The sequence below is a fragment of the Oncorhynchus masou genome, chromosome 19 (assembly GCF_036934945.1).
Source record: "Oncorhynchus masou masou isolate Uvic2021 chromosome 19, UVic_Omas_1.1, whole genome shotgun sequence".
Lineage (NCBI taxonomy): Eukaryota > Metazoa > Chordata > Actinopteri > Salmoniformes > Salmonidae > Oncorhynchus > Oncorhynchus masou.
The window spans coordinates 14249239-14275730 of record NC_088230.1 but is presented as its reverse complement, the minus strand read 5'-3'; the positions used below and the strand labels follow the sequence as shown (position 1 = coordinate 14275730).

The 26492-nt window shown below is 41.7% G+C and overlaps 1 protein-coding gene across 1 annotated transcript; it reads left to right on the top strand.

The window, feature by feature from the left end:
* Positions 1-3573: 3573 nt before the first annotated feature.
* On the top strand, positions 3574-17758 carry LOC135505845 (ankyrin repeat and SOCS box protein 2-like). Its single transcript, XM_064925034.1, is given in 9 exon segments — positions 3574-3710; positions 5467-5633; positions 6066-6221; positions 6490-6735; positions 7011-7182; positions 15669-16024; positions 16027-16223; positions 17133-17286; positions 17628-17758. Coding segments are annotated over 9 exon segments (1716 nt in total).
* Positions 17759-26492: the final 8734 nt, after the last annotated feature.

The window sequence follows — 26492 nt, the reverse complement described above, 5'->3', positions numbered from 1 at the left end:
GGCTTAGCTACGGGATGTGTGCAGGCTGGCTCAGGAGAGGCAGAGGTTACAGAGGGCCCTACAGGAGGCACTATAAAGGAACCTCCAGGGGGCCCTATAGCCAGTGCTACAGGTGAGATTTCTACAGATGGCCCTACACAGGTGCTAAAGGGGGCCTTACAGGGGGCTCTACAGTCGATGGTACAGGTGGCCCTACAGGGGATGCAAGAGCAGGAAGTGTGGCAAGTGGCAGCTCCCTAACAGCAGGTCCTGGTGGAGGCAGTACTAGGAAAGGAAGTGCAGTGGTACAGGTAACTGGCAAAATAATGGTAACAATTGAGTAACTGAGATATCCAAAGTATATTGAAAGCAGGTTTATCCACACAGGTGTGGTTCCTGAGTGAATTAAGCAATTAACATCCCATCATGCTTATGTATAGAAATGCTGGGCAAGCCATTATTTTGGCTACGCCCCATAGGAAGGCAATGCCCCTATCCACAAGGCACGAGTGGTCACTGAATGGTTTGATGAGCAGGAAAATGATGTAAACTATATGCCATGGCCATCTGAGTCACCGGAGGTCAACCCAATTGAACATTTATGGGATATTCTTGAGCGGCGCCTGAGACATTGCATTTTCCATCACCATCAACAAAACACCAAATTATGGAATTTCTCGTGGAAGAAAGGTGTCCATCCCTCCAATAGAGCTCCAGACACTTGTAGATATGCCAAGGTGCATTGAAGCTGTTCTGGATTGTGGTTGCCCAACGCCTTATTAGGACACTTTATGCTGGCGTTTCCTTTATTTTGGCAGTTACCTGTACCTGTTCCTGAAGGACAGTGATGCTGTCTCATTGCAACCTGATGGGGCTCCACTGGTTCAGCTGGCGGATGTTCTACTTCAGCATGAGCAATCTCCGAATGGGCGGAGATTGTTGTGATGGATGGTACCGGTCCGACCCTCCCTCCCTTCAGGGCGAAGTGTATAGCAAGCACTATACCTCAATCATTCATAATAGAGTCTTTGCTCAGTTCATAGTAGGTGATTGTTTGTTAATCAGTTTGTCAAGTTAATCAGTTCTATTCATTCTCAGCCTATGCAAATTAGTTAATCTTTCATATCAGACGGTGAGAGCAAAACAGTAGTTGTCATTTGATAAGTATTGTTGATTTACCAAAATAGATTTCATTGCAATATTTACAGTTTTTTAATGACCACTGTGGAATTTCTTCTGATAATTGGGTATATTCTGCTTGAAGGTGACTTCCATGTATTTCTGATCACAGAAACAATCAAGTATATTTTGGTGGGGTGGGGAGATAAACTTTTTCTATGGGATTTCCTTAAATATGGGTATGATTGATCATCAATCATGCAATAGTCCATTTGTCCAGTAATTAAAAAATACTAATCGATTGTATTCATTAGGATGTGTAATAATTACATAGTTTCCATGTTTATGTGTTTCCACTTTTATGTGTCCAGCATTCCTGGATAAGTAATAATTGTTGATTAGAATGTGTGTGTGCGTGCTTGCACTTCACTTCAGACAAACTCCTCATGAGGGCGCCAAATAACTTTACAGAGCGTCAAACTACTATGGCTGACCCTGTAAAACACATTTCACACCACTTTTATTTTATTTTACTGTAGTTATATTGTTAGACTGTAGCATGGCTTTACCACACAACCCAGTCAAGTGCATTACTCATGCAATGTACTGTCCATGTTATGATGGCCCACATTTTTTCAAAAATAATCATCTACATTGTGTACATCTACATTTTATCTTGAAATGTTTGTCAAATTCGATCATGATCAATCATTAGATTAAAAATGTATATGGTAGAGGCAGACGTTCTAGTCTTGAAACACATCTGAGAAGCAATCCATTCTTTATCCATGATTGAGAACTACATTGTTCGGCATTCTAAACTTAGTACGGTATGTAATTACAAAACCTGTCAAGGTAAAGGAAACTAATAATCAACTGTTGATTGACAGATGAACAGCCCACCTTTTCTGCATAATCCATCACATGTGATCCATCCAGTACATATACTGTAAGATATGGGAGTCTGGTTCCACTTCCAGCACAGTGGTCTACTCTGTCTGAACTGAGGAAAGCCACATAATTTAATATTTATTAGGATCCTCTGACTCCGTCTTTACTAGCTCACAGATCATTTCAACTTAGTAAGAGCAAATCATAATGGTAAGTTAGGAAGCAGACATTTTATATACATGCATTTTGATATATTGTTTTTAAATATAAAAATATTTTGACATATTGTTTTTACAGATGATAACACACAATAGATTTATGTGACATTGCTGTTGTTTGGTTTTACTTGAGTTGAGTGCAAGACATATCTATGTCATTTTACATTCTGGATTGTTTGGTGCAATTTTTATCATGCTGCGCTAAATGTGAATGTAGAGATAACAATTTCATTGCAAATGTGGTCGAACTATAAATCACACTATTGTTTTTTACCACACAGTAGAATTTTATGGGTTGATAATACAACCACGCTCCTTCGTTGAGCAAAGGTTTTATTTCACTCACAGCGTCAGTCGTGTCAAGCGTTAGCATATAGTTGTCTAGTGCAGTCTTTACAATACATACCTGCGTGTTACTATACATACCTGTGTGTTACTATCTTTTCTATACATGCCTGTGTGTTACTATCTTAACAATACATACCTGTGTGTTACTATCTTTACAATACATACCTGTGTGTTACTATCTTTACAATACATACCTGTGTGTTACTATCTTTACAATACATGCCTGTGTGTTACTATCTTTACAATACATGCCTCCTGTGGCTTGATTATTCCACCGAGTCGATGATGAGGCTGCTTTAAGATACTTGAGGAGGTTGTTGTTGACCTTCTGTCTTGTCGCGGTGTTCTTGTTCTTTTGTTTTCCTGTTGCCTGGGCCCTAATTCTATCACCAGAAGGTTGGAGAGTCAAGCATCTCCTGTGTCTTCACTGAAGGTTGTGATGCATGTGTGTGTGTGTGTAAGAGAGGGAGAGAGGAAGTGTGTGTGTGCACGCACGCATATATGTGTGTTAGAGACCATCTACCAGGTGCATAGGATTAGGCTCTTGGCAGCCATTCAAAAATGATCAAATCAGCGTTTCGCTTAATTGCTAATTAACTCAACTAGGCTTACTTTGTGCAGTGCACTTGAGTCCGAGCCAGGTCTTTGTGGGGTTATTAGAGGTTGTGTTGTAAGTCATTGGGATCATGCTAACTAAGGTGGCAGTCCTGGCAAGTACATGTCCTTCAAGGTGTAATATTTCAAAGGTATCAATCTACTAACCGTGTTGAATAGGTCATGTTATCTTCTGAGGTGGTTAGCATACAAGATTTGCTGTTGTCCTAGGTTTGAATTAGACATTGACTGTTGGACGTACTAATGGACTGAACCAATGCTAACCCACTCACGGGGTGCCGGCGCTAATACTTTGATATTTGCTGGGTTTCCGTCATTGGTCATTCACTTTGTGAATGCCTATCACCCCTAAAGTAAGTTTTAATACTGATCTTTTAATTTGGTTTCATTACGACAGGAAAGAATGAAAGTCGACTATCTACAGAACGTGCCTTCATCAGATGCAACCAGAAGCTACACCTTCACCAGCAATGAGGGGAAGTGCTGTGCGGCATGGAGACGCTATGATGGGTCTATGTATTTCACTGCTGAGTCTGAAGAGTGAGTATGCCTCAACTTTACTATAGTATGTTCCCATATTACAGTATTTTAAGTACACCATAAAGGAGTAATCACCTAACCATGGATATGTTAAAACTAGCGGAACCCCTCGACAACATCCGCTGAAAAGGCAGAGCGCAATATTTCAAAAATATATTTTTTAAATATTTAACTTTCACACATTCACAAGTGCAATACACCAAATTAAAGCCTAACCTCTTGTTAATCTACCCATCATGTCCGATTTTAAAAAGGCTTTACAGTGAAAGCACACCATATGATTATGTTAGGTCAGAGCCAAGTCACAAAAACACTTACAGCCATTTTCCAGCCAAGAGAGGAGTCACAAAAAGCAGAAATAGAGATAAAATTAATCACTAAACTTTGATGATCTTCATCAGATGACATCATAGGACTTCATGTTACACAATACATGTATGTTTTGTTCGATAAAGTTCATATTTATATCCAAAAATCTCAGTTTACATTGGAGCGTTATTTCCAGTAATGTTGTTCCTCGAAAACATTGGTGAATTTGCAGAGAGCCACATCAATTTACAGAAATACTCATCATACACTTTGATAAAAGATACAAGTGTTATTCACAGAATTATAGATATACTTCTCCTTCATGCAACTGCTGTGTCAGATTTCAAAAAAGCTTTACGGAAAAAGCAAACCATGCTATAGTACGGCGCTCAGACACAAAAACAAGCCATACAGATACCCGCCATGTTGTGGAGTCAGTAAAAGTCAGAAATGGCGTTATAAATATTCACTTACCTTTGATGATCTTCATCAGAATGCACTCCCAGGAATCCCAGTTCCACAATAAATGTTTATTTTGTTTGATAAAGTCCATAATTTATGTCCAAATACCTCCTTTTGTTCGCGCGTTTAGTTACCAAATCCAAACTCACGAGGCGCGGGCAAGTCCAGGTTCAGACATAAAGTTCAAAATTATATTACAGTTCGTAGAAACATGTCAAACGATGTATAGAATCAATCTTTAGGATGTTTTTAACATAAATCGTCAATAATGTTCCAACCGGAGAATTCCTTTGTCTTTAGAAATGCTATGGAACGCAGGTCGCTCTCATGGACGCACGGTCAGCTCATGGCCTTCTGCCAGACCTCTGGTTGAAACAGCTCTCATTCTCTCCCGCTTCAGAGTCGAATCCTGAAACAACGTTCTAAAGACTGTTGACATCTAGTGGAAGCCTAAGGAAGTGCAATATGACCACATAGAAACTGCATATTCAATAGGCAATGAGTTGAAAAACTACAATCCTCAGATTTCCCACTTCCTGGTTGGATATTTCTCAGGTTTTCATCTGCCATATGAGTTCTGTTATACTCACAGACATCATTCAAACAGTTTTAGAAACTTCAGAGTGTTTTCTATCCAAATCTAATAACAATATGCATGTATTCGCTTCTGGGCCTGAGTAGCAGGCAGTTTACTCTGGGCACGCTTTTCATCCGAACGTGAAAATGCTGCCCCCTGTCCCAAACAGGTTTTAACTGAAAGTTTCATAGCTACCATAGCACTTAACTCCTCTTGAATACACAGCCCCACATCAGCAAGGGAGTAACAAAAATGTCAAATCAATGTTGACGGTCAATCGTCTGTGAACTAAAAAAACTGAACTCAACCGTCTGTTTGCAAATGTCTATGTTCTATTCTTTGCATCACTTGTTATTGAATACAACTCAAGTAGAGAACCTGCACTTAATTTTCTCTATTCTCTTTGAGGCTGGTCGACCCGGTCGTCAAAGCCATTAAGGGTGGTGCTGTGGGTGCACTGACGGAGATGGTGAAGACTGGGAGAAACCTGATGGAGAGGAATAAGTTGGGGTGGCTGCCTCTCCATGAGGCCGCAACCCATGGGAAGAAGGAATGCCTTGATATCTTACTGGAAGGTGAGCCACAACATTTTGGGATTGTGCCAATCCCCATACCATCACACCCTATTAAATATCAAAGCTGTTTTTGGAATTCCTGTTGCATCTGTTATTAGTCCCCTTCAACCAGGCATTGAATGTAAATAAATTAGCACTAGTGTCAAAAGAGACCTTTCAACTCACAATACTTACTGTATTAATTTCAAAACAACTTCTTGCTGAATACCAATGAGTGGATAGGCTAGCGATAATGTATGAAGGTTTACTGTGCTAATAAAGTGCCATGCCAGGTTTTTGACTTGACACGGTCTGATTTCACAGTATCTTCTCAATTCTGCAACGTCTAAATGTCTAAATGCCATGTGATTCTTAAACACCCAACATTTTAAACTGTCATTATGATCACACTTGCTCACACAACTACTAATCCTGTCCTGTCATTAAATCCAGCCCACCCTGAGGTGATTAACAGGCGCACAATGAAGGACCAGACTCCTCTCTTCCTAGCTGTGGTGGCTGAACATTTGTCCTGTGTCCAGTGCCTGCTGGAGAAAGGAGCTAACCCCGTCATCGCTGACAAGGACAGGGAAACCCCTCTATATAAAGGTACATACCTTACCTATGCATAAAGGACACCCGCATGCCATTCTTTGAGACAATGGTTGCAAGTTTGGGTAATGTGACGTTATTAAGTCACATAACCAATGACATAACAGTCTTACAGTGTCCATATTAAGACAGCATCAATCTTGCTCATTTCGTTTTTTAACATTCAGATTTATAGCCATAGGATGATCGGGTTATATTCAACAAAACATGTGTTCACTGTTTCTCTCCCTCTCTCTAACAATCCATCCATATGTCCCGTTCAAAGCTTGCGAGGGAGAGAATGTTGAGATGGTGGCAATGCTTTTGGGCTTCGGGGCCGGGGTGAACAAGCATTGTATTCAGGGCTGGACCGCCCTCCACGAGGCTGTGATCCGCAACAACATGGAGATATGTGTGCTGCTGATGAGGGCGGGGGCCAAGCTCAGTCCAGTCAACATGTATGGTATCACTCCCCTGTTCGCTGCAGCCCAGACTGGACATGCTGAAGTCCTGAAATTCCTCATCACCAATGGTAACCAGTATGCACTGGCTTGGGCGTTGATTTGTGCGTTGATTGGCTTAAGTGCAGATAAAAGCTTTTGTCATCAGCTTTATTAGATATGTGATTCCTATCACATTCCAGGTTGAATTTATTATATTTTTCGAAGTGTTTTTTTCTCCCGCAAGACAATGTGATCATTAAACCGAACGGCATGCCACTGAAGTCATACATCCTAAATGCTAAAGAAAGTTCCTAGTGACATTTGTCTCATGTAAAACATCTGTGTGGGCCCTTTGATGATACAGGTGCAGACGTTAACAGCCAGGCGAACGATGGGGCAACACCGCTCTATGAAGCCTGTAAGAATGGACATGGGGAGATCGTGGAGCTCCTACTGTCTCAGAAAGCAGATGCCAACAAACCCACCAAAGCTGGACTTCTGCCCATTCATATCGCTGCCCAACGTGGATATGATGAGTAGGTGGAAATATCATTCATTCTCATACAATAACTACATTGTTACGACATTATGAATGGATTTGATGACAATGAAATCGGCATTCAAAGATTTTGTGCGAGTAACGGTATCTATTATCGTCTCCCTTTTCACTTTATGGTGTTATGTGTATCGTCACTAACGTTTGTGAGGAAAGACCACACCTTGAAACATTTACATCTCCTCCCCTCTCGACAATCAATGTCTGTATATATATATACCACAGATTACCCATTATATAACCAGATATTCTAGTGGCCGTTCTAACAATGAAAATAAATGTCTTCAAAAATGGAAGGCAGTCGGGAGAGGCAAGATCAAGTGGGAACAACAGGCACTATGGTTTCTACTAGTTACCACAGCAACAAAGCCAAAATGGACTATATCCTAAAAATGTATGAAAACAAAAATTTGCTTTTTGGTTTTAATTTAAGGTTAGGGTTAGGCATAATGTTTGCAGTGTAGTTAGGGTTAGGTTTAGAAATCACAGAAATTGTAGAATCAGGTCAGGTTTATGACTTTATGACTAGTGACGACCAGGCACAATTCTGATATAAAGTGTTATTTCTCAAAGTTGCCGCGATGTCACGTTTCCTACTTATATCAGTATACTCGTACTTGTAAGCTAATGCACTTCTTAACATAGTAACAACCAAAATATTACAAAACTTATATTCGATCAAATCAAATCAAACCTGATTTGTCACATGCGCCGAATACAACAAGGTGTAGACCTTACCGTAAAATGCTTACTTACAAGCCAATAACCGACAGTGCAGTGCAAGAAGAGCAGTAAAAAAGAAGAAAAAAGAAGTAAAAAATAATAAAAAAAGTAACACAATAACATAACAATAACAAGGCAATATACAGGGGGTAGCGTGAGGTAATCTTTACATGTAGATAGGGGTGAAGTGACTATGCATAAATAATAAACAGCGAGTAGCAGCAGTGTACAAAACAAATGTAATAGTACGGTGGCCATTTGATTCATTGTTCAGCAGTCTTATGGCTTGGGAGTAAGCCAAACGTAACAAATCAGCCATTACATTTTATGTGAACTAAAATCGACACTCTCATGGACATCCATACAAAAACTTGTTTAAATGGAGAAAAAAAACGTATCGTACTGGAAAAGACATATTTTGGGTTGAGATATCCCTCTCGCTTCACCTCATCTTCTTTGTATATACTCACCCTATTCTGTTCCTGTTATTGTAATCTTTCGTTGCATTTCGAACTTGCTCCTGTCAAGTCTTCTCTGTTTGTCTCACAACCCCGTGATTGAAATCAGCTGGCTCTTGGGATTCATGCTTTAGAGTTTTATTTTGGTTAGTTTGCTACCGTCAGGCTCTTTATCCTCTCATTTCACGGACCAGCAAGCCTCCAGCCTTTTTGACATTTACTCTTCGACTCCAACATGTCTCAACCAGGGTGTATGCAGCCCATACTCAAGACCGCGCTTCCCCCGAGCACATCTACCTACGAGCACATCTACCTACCGACACCTCCACGGCCCTGCTTCAACAAATGCAAAAGAGCATCTCCCGGCATCATGCTCGGTGGACGAGTGAAACTTTTCTGAAAACAGCATACAAGTCCCGGCAATTCATTTATATATTCATTTTTATATATTTATTTTTATTTCACCTTTATTTAACCAGGTTGAGAACAAGTTCTCATTTACAACTACGACCTGGCCAAGATAAAGCAAAGCAGTGTGACAAAAACATCAACACAGCGTTACACATAAACAAACATACAGTCAATAACAAAATAGAAAAATATTTGTACAGCGTGTGCAAATGTAGAAGAGTAGGGAGGAAAGGCAATAAATAGGCCACAAAGGCAAAATAATTACAATTTAGCATTAACACTGGAGTGATAGATGTGCAGATGATGATGTGCAAGTAGAGATACTGGGGTGCAAAAGAGTAAGGGGATAAGTAACAATATGGGGATGAGATAGTTGGGTGTGCTATTTACAGATTGGCTGTGTACAGGTACAGTGATCGTTAGCTGCTCTGACAGCTGATGCTTAAAGTTAGAGATGGAGATATGACTCCAGCTTCAGTGATTTTTGCAATTCGTTCCAGTCATTGACAGCAGAAAACTGGAAGGAAAGGCGGCCAAATTAAGTGTTGGCTTTGGGGATGACCAGTGAAATATACCTGCTGGAGCGCGTTCTGCAAGTGGGTGTTGCTATGGTGACCAGTGAGCTGAGATAAGATGGGGCTTTACCTAGCAAAGACTTATAGATGACCTGGAGCCAGTGGGTTTGGTGACGGACATGTAGCGAGGGCCAGCCAACGAGAGAATACAGGTCGCAGTGGTGGGTAGCATATGGGGCTTTGGTGACAAAACGGATGGCACTGTGATAAACTACATCCAGTTTGCTGAGTAGAGTATTGGAGGCTATTTTGTAAATGACATAGCCGAAGTCAAGGATCGGTAGGATAGTCAGTTTTACGAGTGTATGTTTGGCAGCATGAGTGAAGGATGCTTTGTTGCAAAATAGGATACCGATTCTAGATTTAATTTTGGATTGGAGATGCTTAATGTGAGTCTGGAAGGAGAGTTTGCAGTCTAACCAGACACCTAGGTATTTGTAGTTGTCCACATATTCTAAGTCAGAACCGTCCAGAGTAGTGAATCTCGGCAGGCGGGAGGGGGGGGTAAAAATCGGTTGAAGAGCATGCACTTATTTTTACTAGCATTTAAAAGCAGTTGGAGGCCACAGAAGGTGTGCTGTATGGCGTTGAAGCTCGTTTGGAGGTTTGTTAGCACAGTGTCCATAGAAGGGCCGGATGTATACAGAATGAGAATCACAAGCAGCAAGAGCGACATCATTGATACGTACAGAGAAAAGAGTCAGCCTGAGAATTGAACCCTGTACCCCATAAAGACTGCAAGAGGTCCGGACAATAGGCCCTCCGATTTGACACACTGAACTCAGTCTGAGAAGTAGTTGGTGAACCAGGCGAGGCAGTCATTTGAGAAGCCAAGGATATTGAGTGTGGTGATTGACAGAGTTGAAAGCCTTGGCCAGGTCGATGAAGACGGCTGCACAGTACTTTCTTTCATCAATGGCGGTTATGATATCATTTAGGACCTTGAGCGTGGTTGAGGAGTGCCCGTGACCAGCTCAGAAACCCGATTGCATAGCGGAGAAGGTATGGTGGGATTCAAAATGGTCGGTGACCTGTTTGTTAACTTGGCTTTCAAAGATTTTAGAAAGGCAGGGCAGGATGGATATAGGTCTATAGCAGTTTGGGTCTAGAGTGTCTCTATCTTGGAAGAGGGAGATGACCATGGCAGCTTTCCAATCTTTGGGGATCTCAGATGATATACGAAAGAGAGGTTGAATAGGCTAATAATAGGGGTTGCAACAATTTCAGCAGATAATATTAGAAAGAGAGGGTCCAGATTGTCTAGCCCGGCTGATTGTAGGGATCCAGATTTTGCAGTTCTTTCAGAACATCAGCTGTCTGGATTTGGGTGAAGGAGAAGTGGGAGGGGTGGGGGGGGGCTTGGCCAAGTTGCTGCAAGGGGTGCAGAGCTGTTGGACGGGGTAGGGGTAGCCAGGTGGAAAGCATAGCCAGCCGTAGAAAAATGCTTGTTGAAATGAACAATTATCGTAGATTTATCGGTGGTGACGGTGTTTCCTAGCCTGGGAGGAGGTGGTCTTACTCTCCATGGACTTTACAGCATCCCGAAAACTTTTTGGAATTAGTGCTACAGGATGAAAATGTCTGTTTGAAAAAGCTAGCCTTAGCTTTCCTAACTGTCTGAGTATATTGGTTCCTGACTTCCCTGAAAAGTTGTATATCGTGGGGACTATTCGATGTTAATGCAGAACGCCACAGGATGTTTTTGTGCTTGTCAAGGGCAGTCACGTCTGGGGGGAACCAAGGGCCATATCTGTTCTTATTTTTACATTTTTTTGAATGGGGCATGCTTATTTAAGACGGAGAAGAAAGCACTTTTGATGAGCAACAAGGCATCCCCTACTGACAGGATGAGGTCAATATCCTTTCAAGATACCCGGGCCAGGTTGAGTAGAAAGGCCTGCTCGCTGAAGTGTTTTAGGGAGCGTTTGACAGTGATGAGGGGTGGTTATTTGACCGCGGACCCATTACGCATGCAGGCAATGAGGCAGTGATCGCTGAGATCCTGGTTGAAGACAGCAGAAGTGTATTTGAAGGGCAAGTTGGTCAGGATGATATCTAAGAGGGTGCCCATGGTTATGGATTTAGGGTTGTACCTGGTAGGTTCCTTGATCAGTTGTGCGAGATTGAGGGCATCCATCTTAGATTGTCCGATGGCCAGGGTGTTAAGCATGTCCCAGTTTAGGTCACCTAACAGTACGAACAATGAGATAAATTGGGGGCGATCAATTCACATATGGTGTCCAGGGCACAGCTGGGGGCTGAAGGGGGTCTATAACAAGCGGCAATGGTGAGAGACTTGTTTCTGGAAAGGTGGATTTTTAAAAGGAGATGCTCAAATGGTTTTGGCACAGACCTGGATAGTATGACAGAATTCTGCAGACTATCTCTGCAGTAGATTGCAACTCTTTGGCAGTTCAATCTTTGGCAGTTCAATCTTGTCGGAAAATGTTATAGTTAGGAATGGAAATGTCAGGATATTTGGTGGCCTTCCTAAGCCAGGATTCAGACACAGCTAAAGCAGTGAATAAAACAAACTTAGGGAGGAGGCTTCTAATGTTAACATGCATTTACGGTTACAGAAGTAAAAAAAATGAGAGCGCCTGGGGAATGGGAGTGATGCTGGGGGCTTCAGGGCCTGGGTTAACATCTACATCACCAGAGGAACAGAGGAGAAGTAGGATAAGGGTACGGCTATAAGAACTGGCTGTCTAGTGCGTTCGGAACAGAGAGTAAAATGAGCAGATTTCTGGTCGCGGAAGAATAGATTCAAGGCATAATGTACAGACAAGGGTATGGTAGGATGTGAGTACAGTTAAGGTAGACCTAGGCATTGAGTGACGATGAGAGAGGTTTTTTCATCTCGGGAAAGTGTGCAGTAATTAATCTCAAAGCAGTTCCTGTTCCACATTCTCTGTGTTATCTCCATAGTTATTTGATATATTATGGGCTGGCATCAAAAACCATACATTTCAATCACCATACAGCTGCTAGGCTGCTAGGAAAAAGGGTTCCAAAAAGGTTATACGACTGTCACTGTGGGTGAACCCTTTGAAAAAAAACTTTTGGGCTCTCCCACAGGGACAGCAGAAGAACCATTGTATGTTCTGGATGTCACATTGTGCCGTTTAAGACAAGAATCTCATCGTTCTAAGCATTCTCCCTTCAATCCTGTTTTACCTTCATTCATGTTGTGTCATTGTGGACAGTGGTGTAAAAAGTAACAATAATTAAAATGACTACTTACGTAGTTTTTGGGGGTACCTGTACTTTACTTTATTAATACTTTTGAAAGCTTGAACTTTACTCCACTTGTCACGCCCTGACCTTAGAGAGCCTTTTTATTTCTCTATTTGGTTAGAGAAAGGCAGGGTGTGATTTGGGTGGGTATTATAGTTTTCTATTTCTTTGTTGGCCGGGTATGGTTCCCAATCAGAGGCAGCTGTCTGTTGTTGTCTCTGATTGGGAATCATACTTAGGCAGCCTGTTTTCCGGCCTAGTTTGTGGGATCTTGTCTTTGTATAGTTGCTGTTTAGCGCTACAGAGCTTTACGTTCGTTTCGTGTTTTGAAGTTTTTTGGTGTCATTTGAAAATGAAGTAAAATGTACACCTACCACGCTGCACCTTGTTCTCCTTCCAACGACGGACGTAACACCACTACTTTCCTAAGTAAAATAATGTACTTTTTACACCTACATTTTCGCTGACACCCAAAAGTACTAGTTCAATTTTGAAAGCTTAGCAGGACAATAAAATGGTCCAATTCATGGACTTATCAAGAGATTATCCCAGGTCACCCCTACTGCCTCTGATCTGGCAGACTCACTAAACACAAATGCTTTGTTTGTAAATTATGTCTGAGTGTTGGAGTGTGCCCCTGGCTATCTGTAAATGTAAAAACATACAATAATAATTGTGCCGTCAGGTTTGCTTTATATAAGGAATTTTAAATGATTTTTACTTTTGATACATATGTATATTTTATCAATTACATTGACTTTTGATTCTTAAGTATATTTAAAACCAAATACTTTTTTTGACAATTGGGTACATTTTCCACCACCAATTGTGGATAAAAGTGCTGCTGTTGGCACTTTTATTATGCAATTCATTTAATTAAAAAGTATTGTCCAGGGTCACATTTACCACAGTCCAGGTGAGGGCAGGCCACATATATCATTAGCTTGCATCAAATTGTTGCATTATGCTCATTTCAACTAAATACTAAACATCCTTATGTAATGGCATGGCGTCCATCCTACCATGATTGTTTTTGCTCTCTCTTGCTATCTTGGCTCTCTCCCTTTTACCATTTATCTTCCACTAAACTACTTCTCCCTCTCTCTGGTTAGTCGACTATGGCCGCCCCTGTTGACTGGGACGACAACCATATTTCACGTTTCAAGTGTTATTAGTTGTACAGCATGTACGGGATACACATGGCATTCACCATCAAACAAAATTCTTACCTTCAGGTTCCTTCTCGACAATGGAAAATAATAAGAAATAAGAAAAAGTGAATAGGAACATAAAGTAAATGGCTCAGTAGAATAAACATACTGTAATACAGAAAGGCACAATTTATAGTCCAATATTTACATGTGTTTTGTGGAAGGTGGGATTGGGGGGCAAGTGTTTAAATTGTACAGTATTTAACAATCATAAATAGAGTCTTGTAGCAGCAGTTTTGCTGTGTGTGTGTGTGTGCAGCATGAATGTGTGTGTGAGTGCATGTGTGCTAAGGTGCGGAGAATCCGAGCAGGTGGTCAGTCCAGTTCAAGTGTCCAGCAGTCTGATTGCTTGTAGATAGAAACTGTCTCTGAGTCTATTGGGATCAGACATCATGCTCCAATACCATCTGCCCAACGGTGAGTGAGTAAGCAGCTTGTGACTGGGGTCTGTGGGTTCCTTGACAATGCTGTTGGCCTTCCTCAGGAACCATTTCTAGTAGATATCCTAGATGGGTGGGAGTACGGTCCCAGTGATGTACTGGACAGACTTCACCACCCACTGGAGGGCCTTACGGTCGGGGACTGAGCAATTCCCATACCAGGCCGTGATGCAATCTGTCTGGGAGATCTAAATGGTGCAGTGGTAGTATTTGGAGAGGACCTGTGGTGGCATGTCAAATTTCTTCAGCCTCCTTAGGAAGTGGAGACGCTTTTGCACCTTCTTGCCAAGAGTGGTGGTGTTGTTGGTACATCCACCTCCACCATGTTCCCCACTGCCCGACGACACCACCCTCACGAGGGATGTCGCCTCCACTGCCTGATATTCATTCCACCACCACCAAATCGGCCGCAGCCCAATTCTTCCTCAGTAATTACTTCTAACTACAAGATCCGAGGTCAAGATCACGCCATAATCTTTACCACCAAATGCTGTAAGAGGACTGCACCACCTCTTTTTGCGTCACCTCAATTCCCATCTCAGCTCAGACGTTTACCATCCATTTCATCTACCCCTGACCTCTGGACATTCAGGGCATCAGAACTACCATCCATCCATTCAAACCATCAAGCCCTCTGACATGTTCACGTTCTTGGACATCTCGGGAGTCCTGACCCTTCCTCTATGGGGATTAACTCTGGGCCGAGAAGCAGAGACCACCAGGACTCCCACCCCAACACTGTCTTCATCTCTCCCTCCCGATCCTTTAATGACCAAGTAATCAACAACCTGAACCATAAAGCTCCTTCAACCATCCTTAACCATCAAGCGCCATCGACCATCCTGAACCATCAAGCTCCTTCAACAATCCTGAAACTTCAAGTTCCTTCCACCATCTCGATCTATCAAGATCCTTCAACCACCCTGAACCATCAAGCTCCATCAACCATCCTGAACCATCAAGCTCCTTCAACAATCCTGAACGTTCAAGATCCTTCCACCATCCGGTCTATCAAGATCCTTCAACCATGCTGAACCATCAAGCTTCGTCAACCATCCAAAACTGTCATGCTCATTCAGTCATCCAGAGTCATCATCCAATCATGCGACAGCACCTCTCATGACGCCTACCTAGAAGTTCTCATTCCACAACCACCTAAAAATCGTCTAACCTCATTTCGAAGCCTGCATGACGTCATTCCATATTCATACTTTGTAACCTTTTCCTGCATTAAAATATCTCAAACATATTTATGTTGAAGATGTGGTCTGTACCTAATGTAGTGAACCAAAAGTTATTGTTAGACAAAGCAGAATGTGCTGTAGATCGTCACCTAACCACACTAGGATTCTTTGAACCTCTTCGCTAATCTCCTATCCCGTCAACTATTCCCTATGCTTTTCCTATTCAGGATCGTGTCCAGACTGATCCAAGTCACCAGTAAGTCCAGAGTGCGACGCAGTGGCATCAGTCCCCTCCATCTTGCTGCCGAACACAACAAAGACAACACCCTGGAGGTTCTGATCGAGGCAGACTTCGACGTCAATGCCAAGCTGTCCACCGACCGCTCTTCCATATACCAGGATCGACGAACCACTGCACTCTATTTTGCAGTCAACAACAGCAACGTTGATGCTGCCGCCATGCTTCTTGAGGCCGGCGCAAACCCCAACCTGGACATCTTCAACCCGCTACTGGTGGCTGTGAAGCAGGGTTGTGTCCAAATGGTGTGCTTACTGGTGGAGCACAGGGCAGACGTCAATGTTAAAATCCCAACTCACCCACCTCGTTCCCGGCAAGTGTCATGTTTTGTATGAAGTATCTATCTCTGCTCAAGTACCTCTTGGACAATGGCTGTGATGCCCTATCCTGTTTCAAGTGTGAGCATGGCACCAAACCACACCCACCGATGAGGAATGTATACAAGGATGACCTGGGTCTCTGCCACGAGGAGCCAGGTGTGCAGGTAGGTGGGATTAGCAGAAAGATGGTTATTTTGTGGTTTGAGAGAAAAATATGTTTGGGCAAGAGTTAGAACAGGAAATTACGTGCTAGGTGGTTGGTTGGGGGTGGTCGACATGGGAATGTCAATAGTTTGAATCCAGGCATATTTAGTTTTTTACTGTTTTGTTTTCTAACCTTTACCTTAACCACTTGTTTGCATGCCAAAGTAGAACCTTACCCTAACCACTCACCAGCATGCCTCAACATAACCTGTTCACCTTGCATGTACATTTCTGTCATTTTGAGATTCAGAGAATGAGCGATTCTCAGGCTCTTAGAATTCTGTGTTTGTTGTGAGATCAAGTTGGCCACTTGTTTATTTAAATTTGATGGTAACGGTAACCACTGAGCTGGCCCCCCAAAACCAGAGACTAGGGAGCAGTTTTACCACAGAATTCAAATAACTCAAATAACTTATGGCATTATGCTTCTAAATGCATTATGTATAGCATTACTTGATTCTGTCAAGGCTCAGGAGAAGACCCAGATGCAGACAGTTTCGAAGTAACAAAAGTTTAATACAAAAACAGGAGGGCAGGCAAACGACAGGTCAAGGGCTGGCAGAGGTCAGTAGTCTAGAGCAGAGTCCAAAAGGTACAGAACAGCAGGCAGGCTCAGGGTCAGGGCAGACAGAATGGTCAAAAAAATGGGAAAGCTAGAAAACAGGACCCAGAGACACAAATAGGAGCATTGGGAAAAAACGCTGGTTGGCTTGACGAAACAAAACGAACTGGCAACAGACAAACCCAGGTATAAATACACTGGGGATAATGAGGAAGATGGGCGACACCTGGAGGGGGGTGGAGACAAGTACAAAGACAGGTGAAACAGATCAGGATGTGACAGATTCCTTTTTCTACTCTACTGTCAGTTCTGTGACATTATCTCCAGTCCCTCAATACGTCATTGGGCAGGACCCATCATAGATGCACTTCTAGACTACGTCGGTAATGTGCAGCTGTGCTCCAGACTCATTGAACATCTGGACAGCTACGATGCCTGGGCCTGTATCAAGGAGAAATCGAGTGAGTACCTTCTTCATTAGGGTCCAACTGTCTAAACAGGTTAGATATATTTAGTTTGCAACAACCTTCAAATGTGTCAAAAAATACATTTAAGGGTGACATTTTCCTAAAGTTCCCCCTCACAGATATTGTTCGAAACAAAGTCACAACATAAATTGCATTGCAGACTATAATTTCACATAGTTTACAGCGCAGGTGGCTTTGCGACAGGACAATGTTGCCCTAAGACATTTCCTAGTGAGTACAGGATTTTCCTTCTTCCATATGCTTTTATAACACTGTAACTAAAGATGATTTTATGGAGAACCTATACTTGTGCATGCCAATCCTTTATTCAACAGTACCCCCACGGAGCCTTTTGCAGTTCTGCAGGCTGAAGATCCGACAACGGGTGGGAGTCCACAGACTGAGGCAGATCAGCACCTTACCCCTACCGGGGAGACTTGTCAACTTTCTGAACCATGAGGAGTGATCCATAGCACAATAAGGACATTGGCATGGAATTCAATACTGTAGAGTTGCTAACATTCTGTTTATGCATGTGATTGTGTCTGGTTAAAGGTAAATTCTATATGCATGCAGCTAATTATAATATAAGGATTGACAAAGTTCATATGAGTTTACCACATCCTGAATCAATGCAGATTTAATTGTTATTCTTTTACATTTTGGTTTACACACAAACATTTAGGAAACAATGTGGTAAGCCACCGAACGTTCCAAACAAACCCCTTCATTCAAAGAAAATTGAAGGAGCATGACAGGCCTGGAATTCTATTTCAATGCAGAGCGCGCAATCCGGACTTGTTTGAACAGGAAATCTTGCATGTCGTTACAATGGTGCTCTTACTTGATTTCACCCTTTATGAAAATTTGTTTTTTAATCTTGTTGCTTTTATTTCTTAAAGTAGAAGTGAAAAATGTACGTATCAGTATTTTGTTATTATGTATGGAGTGAAACTTATATTCAATAATTATTGTGTGAATGCACATGCCTAATAAGCTCCCACCTTTATATGTCTATCCATGTTACATGTACCTACACAGTGTCACGTTATAAATTCGATTTTTGTTGTGTTATTCATAAGTTACTGTTGAATGGCTTGCAGCTTTAAGACTTTGTGTCATCAACCTTGGGAAGTTACATATTCATAGGAAATAAATTAACTAACACACACATACATCCCCCTTAAGTGCTACAGCCCCCTCTCCATTCCATTTTCGCAACAGAGCCCAGTGTTTTGAACACAACACTCCCTGCGCCCTTTGACCCCCAGCATTTTCAAGTCCCCTGCACCTGCCTCCCCTAGCCAGTGTCTCTCAGAAGGTCAAAGAGACTATGAGGCTCACAGTAGATGGAAGCATCGGCGGATATGCTGGCTTTGCATATCATTGTGTTCCCCCATGAGGACGGCTAAAAATACATGGGCCACTATAACCACCACCTGCTAGAAGAGGCCGGAGCGCTGGTTCAGGGTCAGATATTATTTTTAATCCTCCTGTTGGTTAAAGTTAGGATTTGCGGTTTGATAATCTGATCCTGGATCTGTGGTTAAAGGAGTCTTCTACCTCGAGCGAGTGTGTTTTTGGTACTGATGGGGAGCACAGAAGGGATAGTTCGGAGCTCTCTCTAGAATTGAACCAGTAAGAGAATCTGTAAGAACAGAGTTTGTCAATGACAGTCCTTGGTTCCCAATAAGTATGCAGGTTTATGGAAGGGGATTGCTAGTTCAAATCCCAGGTCTGATGGGGAAAATCAGGCAGAATGTAATCAGCTTCCCTAAAACTAAAACCCTTTCTTAGGGCTAAAAACCAAAACAGATTTGTGGACATGGACCACTTCATCATAACAAATGTCACGGCTTGAATGTTTGGATCATAGTGCTTATAAAATAGCGTGAGGGTTATGGGTCTGAAAATAATTGTGGTTAGACTTGTACTGCTTTTTAAATTGTTATGTATGGATTATGGATGTGTTAAGAAGTCCTTATGTTGGTACCATTCATTAAACTGTTACCCAACATGGAATACACTATGTGTTAACTTTAAATCACTGTGAATTAAAGTTTCTGCTAAATGTACCAAGTAACACCACTGATTCCCTACACAAGGGCTGCCCAAACCTCTTCCTGGTGATCTACCATCCTACAGGTTTTCAGTACAGCTGATTCTACATATTAGCAGCTCACCAAGACCTTAGCTAGCTGAATCAGATATGTTAGGTTAGGGTTGGACTGAAAACCTACAGGATGCTAGATCTCCAGGAAGAGGGATGGACAGCTCTGTGCTACACCAAGGGAAAACAACCACATGTAGATCTTACTGAATATCTACACGCCACTAGGTGGTAATATAGCTCCACTGCATTTCACAGAGACCAGCAGGATCATTCAAATGGCTAACTAACAGAACAATATTCAGTCTTTATATCTGCAAGTTGTGTCGAAATTTAAATTGTTCCTATTTCCTGATGCTATCTTGATCTATGTTTTAGAAATGAACACTAGGAGAGAGGAAGTACATAGGCCTAGACCATTCTGAAAATATTGCATTCTTGGATGGCATATAAGCCTTTGCACCTCGTCAAATTAACTATTAATTAAGCCTTTGCCAATTTCATTTTACATATTTTTATGACATAAGGGCACTGGAACAAATAAAACCAAATCAAATGCAACTTTATTTAGGGCTCTAATCAATCCGCATTGCTTCAGCATGCTTCAGCAATACAGAATGAATAGAGCTCTTAAGGAGCATTTAAACATATCAACACACTTTACATTCAAATTAACAAAGTAACACATATATATTTTTAAATAAGACAAACTGTTTTGTTGTAAAAAATACAGAAAAATTATATAATAAACAACGAAAGAAGACTTGTTTTGGTTCAATTAGCCAGATGAGGAAACTCCTTTTGGCACTCGGTTCAACTGGCCAATCATCTCACAATTCCAACTGTAGGCTGCAGTCCCTTGTGTGTCCCAAATGACACCCTATTCTCTCTATAGTGCTCTATAGTCCCAACTCCCAGTTGCCATTTGGGAGACAGTCCCAACTCCCAGTTAGTCACTTGTGAAGTTGGGCCTGTGTCAGAGAGGTCAAGAAAGAACATGAATTATCTCCAAACCAGTGGTTAGGATGAGGCTGGGTTTATTACCCTTTGTTTTGGGAAAAAGTCTGGAGTGGACAAATAATGCTGACCAAAGGCGGTCCACTGCAGGGTAGTCTATCACATTCTCCTGAGTGACGACAACAACACTGTTGTACAGGCCTGACTATTGAAGTTGGAAAATTGTTTTGTTGAGAATACACAGTTGTCTATGTCAGACTACAACAGCTTTAGGATTCATTTTCAGCTCAAGGACCAGGGAATAATGGTTACACTTTCAATGAGCCACTTTTTTGTAATGCATAAAAAATTATACATACTTAAGGATTTATACGGACTGCGCCCGAAATGGCATCCATTTCCCTTCATAGTGCACTACTTTTGACATGGGCCCACAGTCCCCACCTCGAGGACAAAATATTTTATTGGCCCCTCTTGGTGGAGGAGAGAAATTGTGCTGCAATTTTACACATTTTGTCATGTGGCGTAGAGAAAATGTTGCAGTTTTTAAGAAAATTGTCTGCAATTCTACACATTTTTCCATGGGGCAGAAATAACATTATTTCAGGTGATTCTACTCATTTTGCCATGGGATGGAGAAAATGTGCGTAATCTGTGTATAATTTAGTTAGAGGAGCCTCTGATCCTATCTGTAGGGAGCCTCATTGAACTCACGGCCCCAACTGTTCGCCACCTCTGTCACACAATTCCCCCGTCAGCCACACATGACGGAAAAACACCCTTGCTAGGGAACATTCAGCACCCTGTCTCTTTCTTGCTTTTTCACACCCGTCCTTGTAACAGAACGACGGATGACACGTGAATTGACAACATGGGGTCTTTCTCTTCTTACACTCAGGAAAAGCCCTCCTTTCTTTCACCCGTCAGCCACACATGACAGACAAAACACCCTCGCTCGGGAATATTCTGCACCTCTGTATCTTTCTCACTTTCTCACACCCGTTCTTTTAAAAGACCGACGGATGACACGTGAATTGACAAAATGCGGGCTTTCTCTTCTTATAATCAGGAAAACCCCTCCTTTCTGCATGTGTTTTTGGTTGTTTTTGCTGTCTTTTGTTTGAATATGGATGCCGACTTCTGTTGGTTGGGGTGTGTGGTGTATTGGGGGCCGCAAAGGGACCCCCTGTCAGTTGTGACTACTCTGTGGTAGAGTGAGGAGGTGTGGACTGTCAGACTTTGAAAAGTGGCCCGACACCCATTTGACTTATTCACTGACCCGGGCCTACGGCCCACTGCTTCCATGCTGTCAATCACAGGAAGGTGAAATAAGGCTGTATTTTGAGCTACCAAGGCTCTCACACAAACACATACTGTATGTATTAGGTATCATCATACATGCTGATGTGAACATTGAAATTCAATACTATAGAGTTAAAATTTGAATACAAATTCCCTGTGTGGGAATGTGACATCACGTGACATCAAAATGATGTCATTTCCTGGTTGTAAACTATTTTGGGTGTTTCTTTTGCAAACAGCTAAAGATGTATTTTCATTATGAAATTAAAGTTCCAGTTCTCTGCCCCTTCCACTTGGAACAAGTTACAAAAGAACATAAAATGACAGGAGCCTTGGTTTACAATGGAGTAATGAAGCAACACAAACATAGGCACAGACACATGCATACACACACATGATAACATATGCGCTATACACACACGTACACATGGATGTTGTGTTGTAGTTATGTGGTAGTGGAGTAGGGGCCTGAAATCTGTTATGAATGTATTGTAATGTTTTAAAAATTGTATAACTGACTTAATTTTGCCAGAATCCAGGAAGATAAAACCTGATAAAATTCAAGTTAGTTAAGTCTAGTTGTTATCTGGTCAGACAACCATATAAGAAAATACAGTGCATTTAGAAAGTATTCAGACACATTTTGTTACGTTACATCCTTATTCTAATCAATCTACACACAATACCCCATAACGACAAAGCAAAAACAATAGAAATGTTTATAGAAATGTTTCCAAATGGATATAAAAAAGGAAAAATCACATTCACATAAATATTCAGACCCTTCACTCAGAACTTTGTTGAAGCAACTTTGGAAGTGATTACAGCATTGAGTCTTCTTGAGTATGACGCTACAAACTTGGCACACCTGTATTTGGGGAGATTTTCCCATTCTTCTCTGTAGAACCTCTCAAGCTCAGTCAGGTTGGACGGGGAGCATCGCTGCACAGCTGCGTTCGATCGGGTTCAAGTCTGGGCTCTGGCTGGGACACTCAAGAACATTCAGATACTTGTCCCAAAGCCACCCCTGCGTTGTCTTACCTGTCTGCTTAGGGTCGTTGTCCTGTTGGAAGGCGAACCTCTGCCCCAGTCTGAGGTCCTGAGCGCACTGGAGAAGGTTTTCATTAAGGATCTCTATGTACTTTGCTCCCATCATCTTTCCCTCGATCCTGACTAGTCTCCCAGTTCCTGCCGCTGAAAAACATCCCCACAGCATAATGCTGCCACCACCATGCTTCACCGTAGGGATGGTGCCAGGTTTCCTCCAGACGTGACACTTGGCATTCAGGCCAAAGAATTCAATCTTGGTTTCATCAGACCAGAGAATCTTGCATTTTGACAAACTCCAAGCGGTCTGTCATGTGCCTTTTACTGAGGAGTGGCTTCCGTCTGGCCATTCTACCATAAAGGCCTGATTGGTAGAGTGCTGCAGAGATGGTTGTCCTTCTAGAAGATTCTCCCATCTCCACAGAGGAACTCTGGAGCACTGTCAGTGTGACTATTGGTTTCTTGGTCACTTCCCTGACCAAGGCCCTTCTCCCCCTGATTGCTCAGTTTGGCAGGGCAGCCAGTTCTAGGAGAGTCTTGGTGGTTCCAAACTTCTTCCATGTAAGAATTATGGAGGCCACTGTGTTCTTGGGGACCTTCAAGGCTGCAGAAATGTTTTACCCTTCCCCAGACCTGTGCCTCGACACAATCTTGTCTCAGAGCTCTACAGACAATTCTATCGACCTCATGGCTTAGTTTTTGCACTGACATGCCCTCTCAACTGTGGGACCTTTTATAGGCAGGTGTCTAATCATGTCCAATCATTTGAATTTACCACAGGTGGACTCCAGTCAAGTTGTAGAAACTTCTCAAGGATGATCAATGTAAACAGGATGCACCTGAGCTCAATTTCGAGTCTGATAGCAAAAGGTTTGAATAACTAAATGTGGAAAAGGGGAAGGGGTCTGAATACTTTCCGAATGCACTGTATTTAATTTTCTTGTTGCAAAAAATATGTTTACAAAACGTCCTGTTACAACTTTGACATCATTGCAGCCATTTTTACCGACTGCGGCTGGGAACAGAAAAAAATGAAATTGAAAAAGTAGTGATTTCATCCTGCGCTGAAGACTGGAAGACTAAACATGTAAACACTCCACATATCGATGTGAAATAACAAACAAGCTCTTCAGCCATAACACCCCACATGAAAGAAATACTATGGTATATTTATATACTATAGTATTGACTGTAGTGTTTTTGCAGACATGACTGTAGTATTCTATAGTATATGCAGTTTACTACGGTATAAATACTGTCATATTTCTGTAGTTTTTGCAGACTTGACATATTTCCCAAAGTGATTTTAATAAATCTTCTTTGACATAGAAGTGGGGTCTTTCTCCTTGAGGAAACCTACTGGACAAACCCGTTTGATACCGGAGCTCCGAGGCATGCGTCGAAGCAGCTAACTTCGACGTAGTGTGCCGGTGCGTGTATCACTATAATGGAAGCTCTGTTCTGTGAAGGGAGCAGTACACAGCGTTCTATGAGATCTTCAGTTTCTAGGAAATTTCTTGCATGGAATAGCCTTCATTTCTCAGAACAAGAATAGACTGACGAGTTCCAGAAGAAAGTGATTTGTTTCCGGACATTTTGAGCCTGTAATCGAACCCACAAATGCTGATGCTCCAACTAGTCTAAAGAAGGCCAGTTTTATTGCTTCTTTAATCAGCACTACAGTTTTCAGCTGTGCTAACATAATTGCAAAAGGGTTTTCTAATGATCAATTAGCCTTTTAAAACAATAAACTTGGATTAGCTAACACAACGTGCCATTGGAACACAGCAGTTTTGGTTGTTGATAATACACTTATGTAGATATTCCATAAAAAAAATGCCATTTTCAGCTACAATAGTAATTTACAACACTAACACTGTCTACACTGTATTTCTTATCAATGTAATGTTATTTTAAAGGACAAAAAAGGTGCTTTTCTCTCTAATACAAGGACATGTTTAAGTGACCCCAAACTTTTGAACAGTAGTGTACGTCATCAATGACGTCCAAAGCTTTGTTTGATTACATGCTTTTTCAAACCGTGTGTTGCAAAATCCCACTGATTTTGCTGTGGTCCAGGTGCTTTCACCGTAGGTATAACTAGGATTTTATATTAAAAGCTTCTCCTGGTAGCTTAGTAAGTACAGTAGGGAACTACGGAACATTCATGGATGTGAGGGTATGAGATAGAATCCCGTTGAAGACGCGCTGTTTTGGAAAAGATTTATGTGAAACCACACTTTCTGCACTGTTGTTCAAATTATTTGCTTTATTTCGTATAGTATAAGCTTTCATACTCCCTCCTCTCCCCTGTAACTATTCCCCAGGTCATTGCTGCAAATGAGAATGTGTTCTCAGTCAACTTACCTGGTAAAATAAGGGTACAATTAAAAAATAAAAATTAATGTCTTAAGCATTCTAAATAATGCCATAGATTCCGTTTTTGAAAAATATTAAACTGAAGGCAAAAAATGGAAGCATAATGTAAGATGCGAACCTACTCTAGCCTTCCAACTGAAAATAGGCTACTAAAGCCAACGACTTACTGCTGCACTATATAGTTTTTCTGAAAACAGTGTATCTGAAAATCACACACCGCTATTTATTGCTGACAAGTAGATGTCACTAATTAAGCTCAAATTAGCCCCAACGCCTTGGTAATCCTATCACTAACAAATACTCAAAGAACACATTTCCCATAACCTGTAGGTAAGTCTGGCATCTGAACAGAGAGTTCAGTACTTCTGCTTTTTTCTATAACCTGTAGGGAACACACTATATGGTCTATATTTGGGATGTAGGTTTCTCACTAATGGGTGGGACAAATTGGGATGATGAGGATGGGTGGGGTATATGCAAAATGTAATACTGTACTGTTAGTATAGTTTTAAAAAACAATTTTTGCGGGACACTGTGGTGTATTTTCGGACTTTAGTTTAGTATTTACAACAGTATTTCTTTCCGGATAATACTCTAGTATTTACTATAGTATTCTACAGTATTCTACAAAATTCAATGGTAACTACTACACAAGATCGAAGGATACCACAGTGTGTAGTATAGTGTTCTACAGTATTCTAAAGTTAACTACCAAATTCTATAGCAAGTACTAGTAAACTGTAGTATTGTTTCATGTGGAACAGTCTGGGGATGGCTTAAAGTGCTATTTTCTGAAGTTGTTGTTAAAGTTATTGTTGTTGATGACTCACCCTGACCAATAAGTTGACCACAACAAACATCAGCGCATTTCTTTTGGTCGGGAACTAGGGGACTGAGATCACACAGATATCCTGCAGATTATTTTGAAAGGGAATTACCTGATGACCATGCTTCAATGGGGGAAAAATGTCTATAACATCATAATTTGTAAGTGGAGGTTCCTCCAGGTAGGAAATTGAGGGTGGTTCTCCTTAGCCCCCACTGAAGTGCGTACATTATGCTGTACACTCACAGACAATCATGCATGTCCACACACACACACACACACACACACACACACACACACACACACACACACACACACACACACACACACACACACACACACACACACACACACACACACACACAGTTGTATTTGCCTGCATCAGGACATCGTTCCCCTCCTTTTTGGAGCTTCTTTAGATACCTCCCATCTTAGGCTGGAGCTATTTCAGTTGGGTCATCCAGACGACTAGACAAGGGTCTCCCTCTCCCTGCTTCCCTCGGCCGATTTAAAGGCTGTCACTTCCCCTTTGGTTCCCGCGCCCATCCAGCCTCCCTGGCAGTGCGACCGATGCATGAG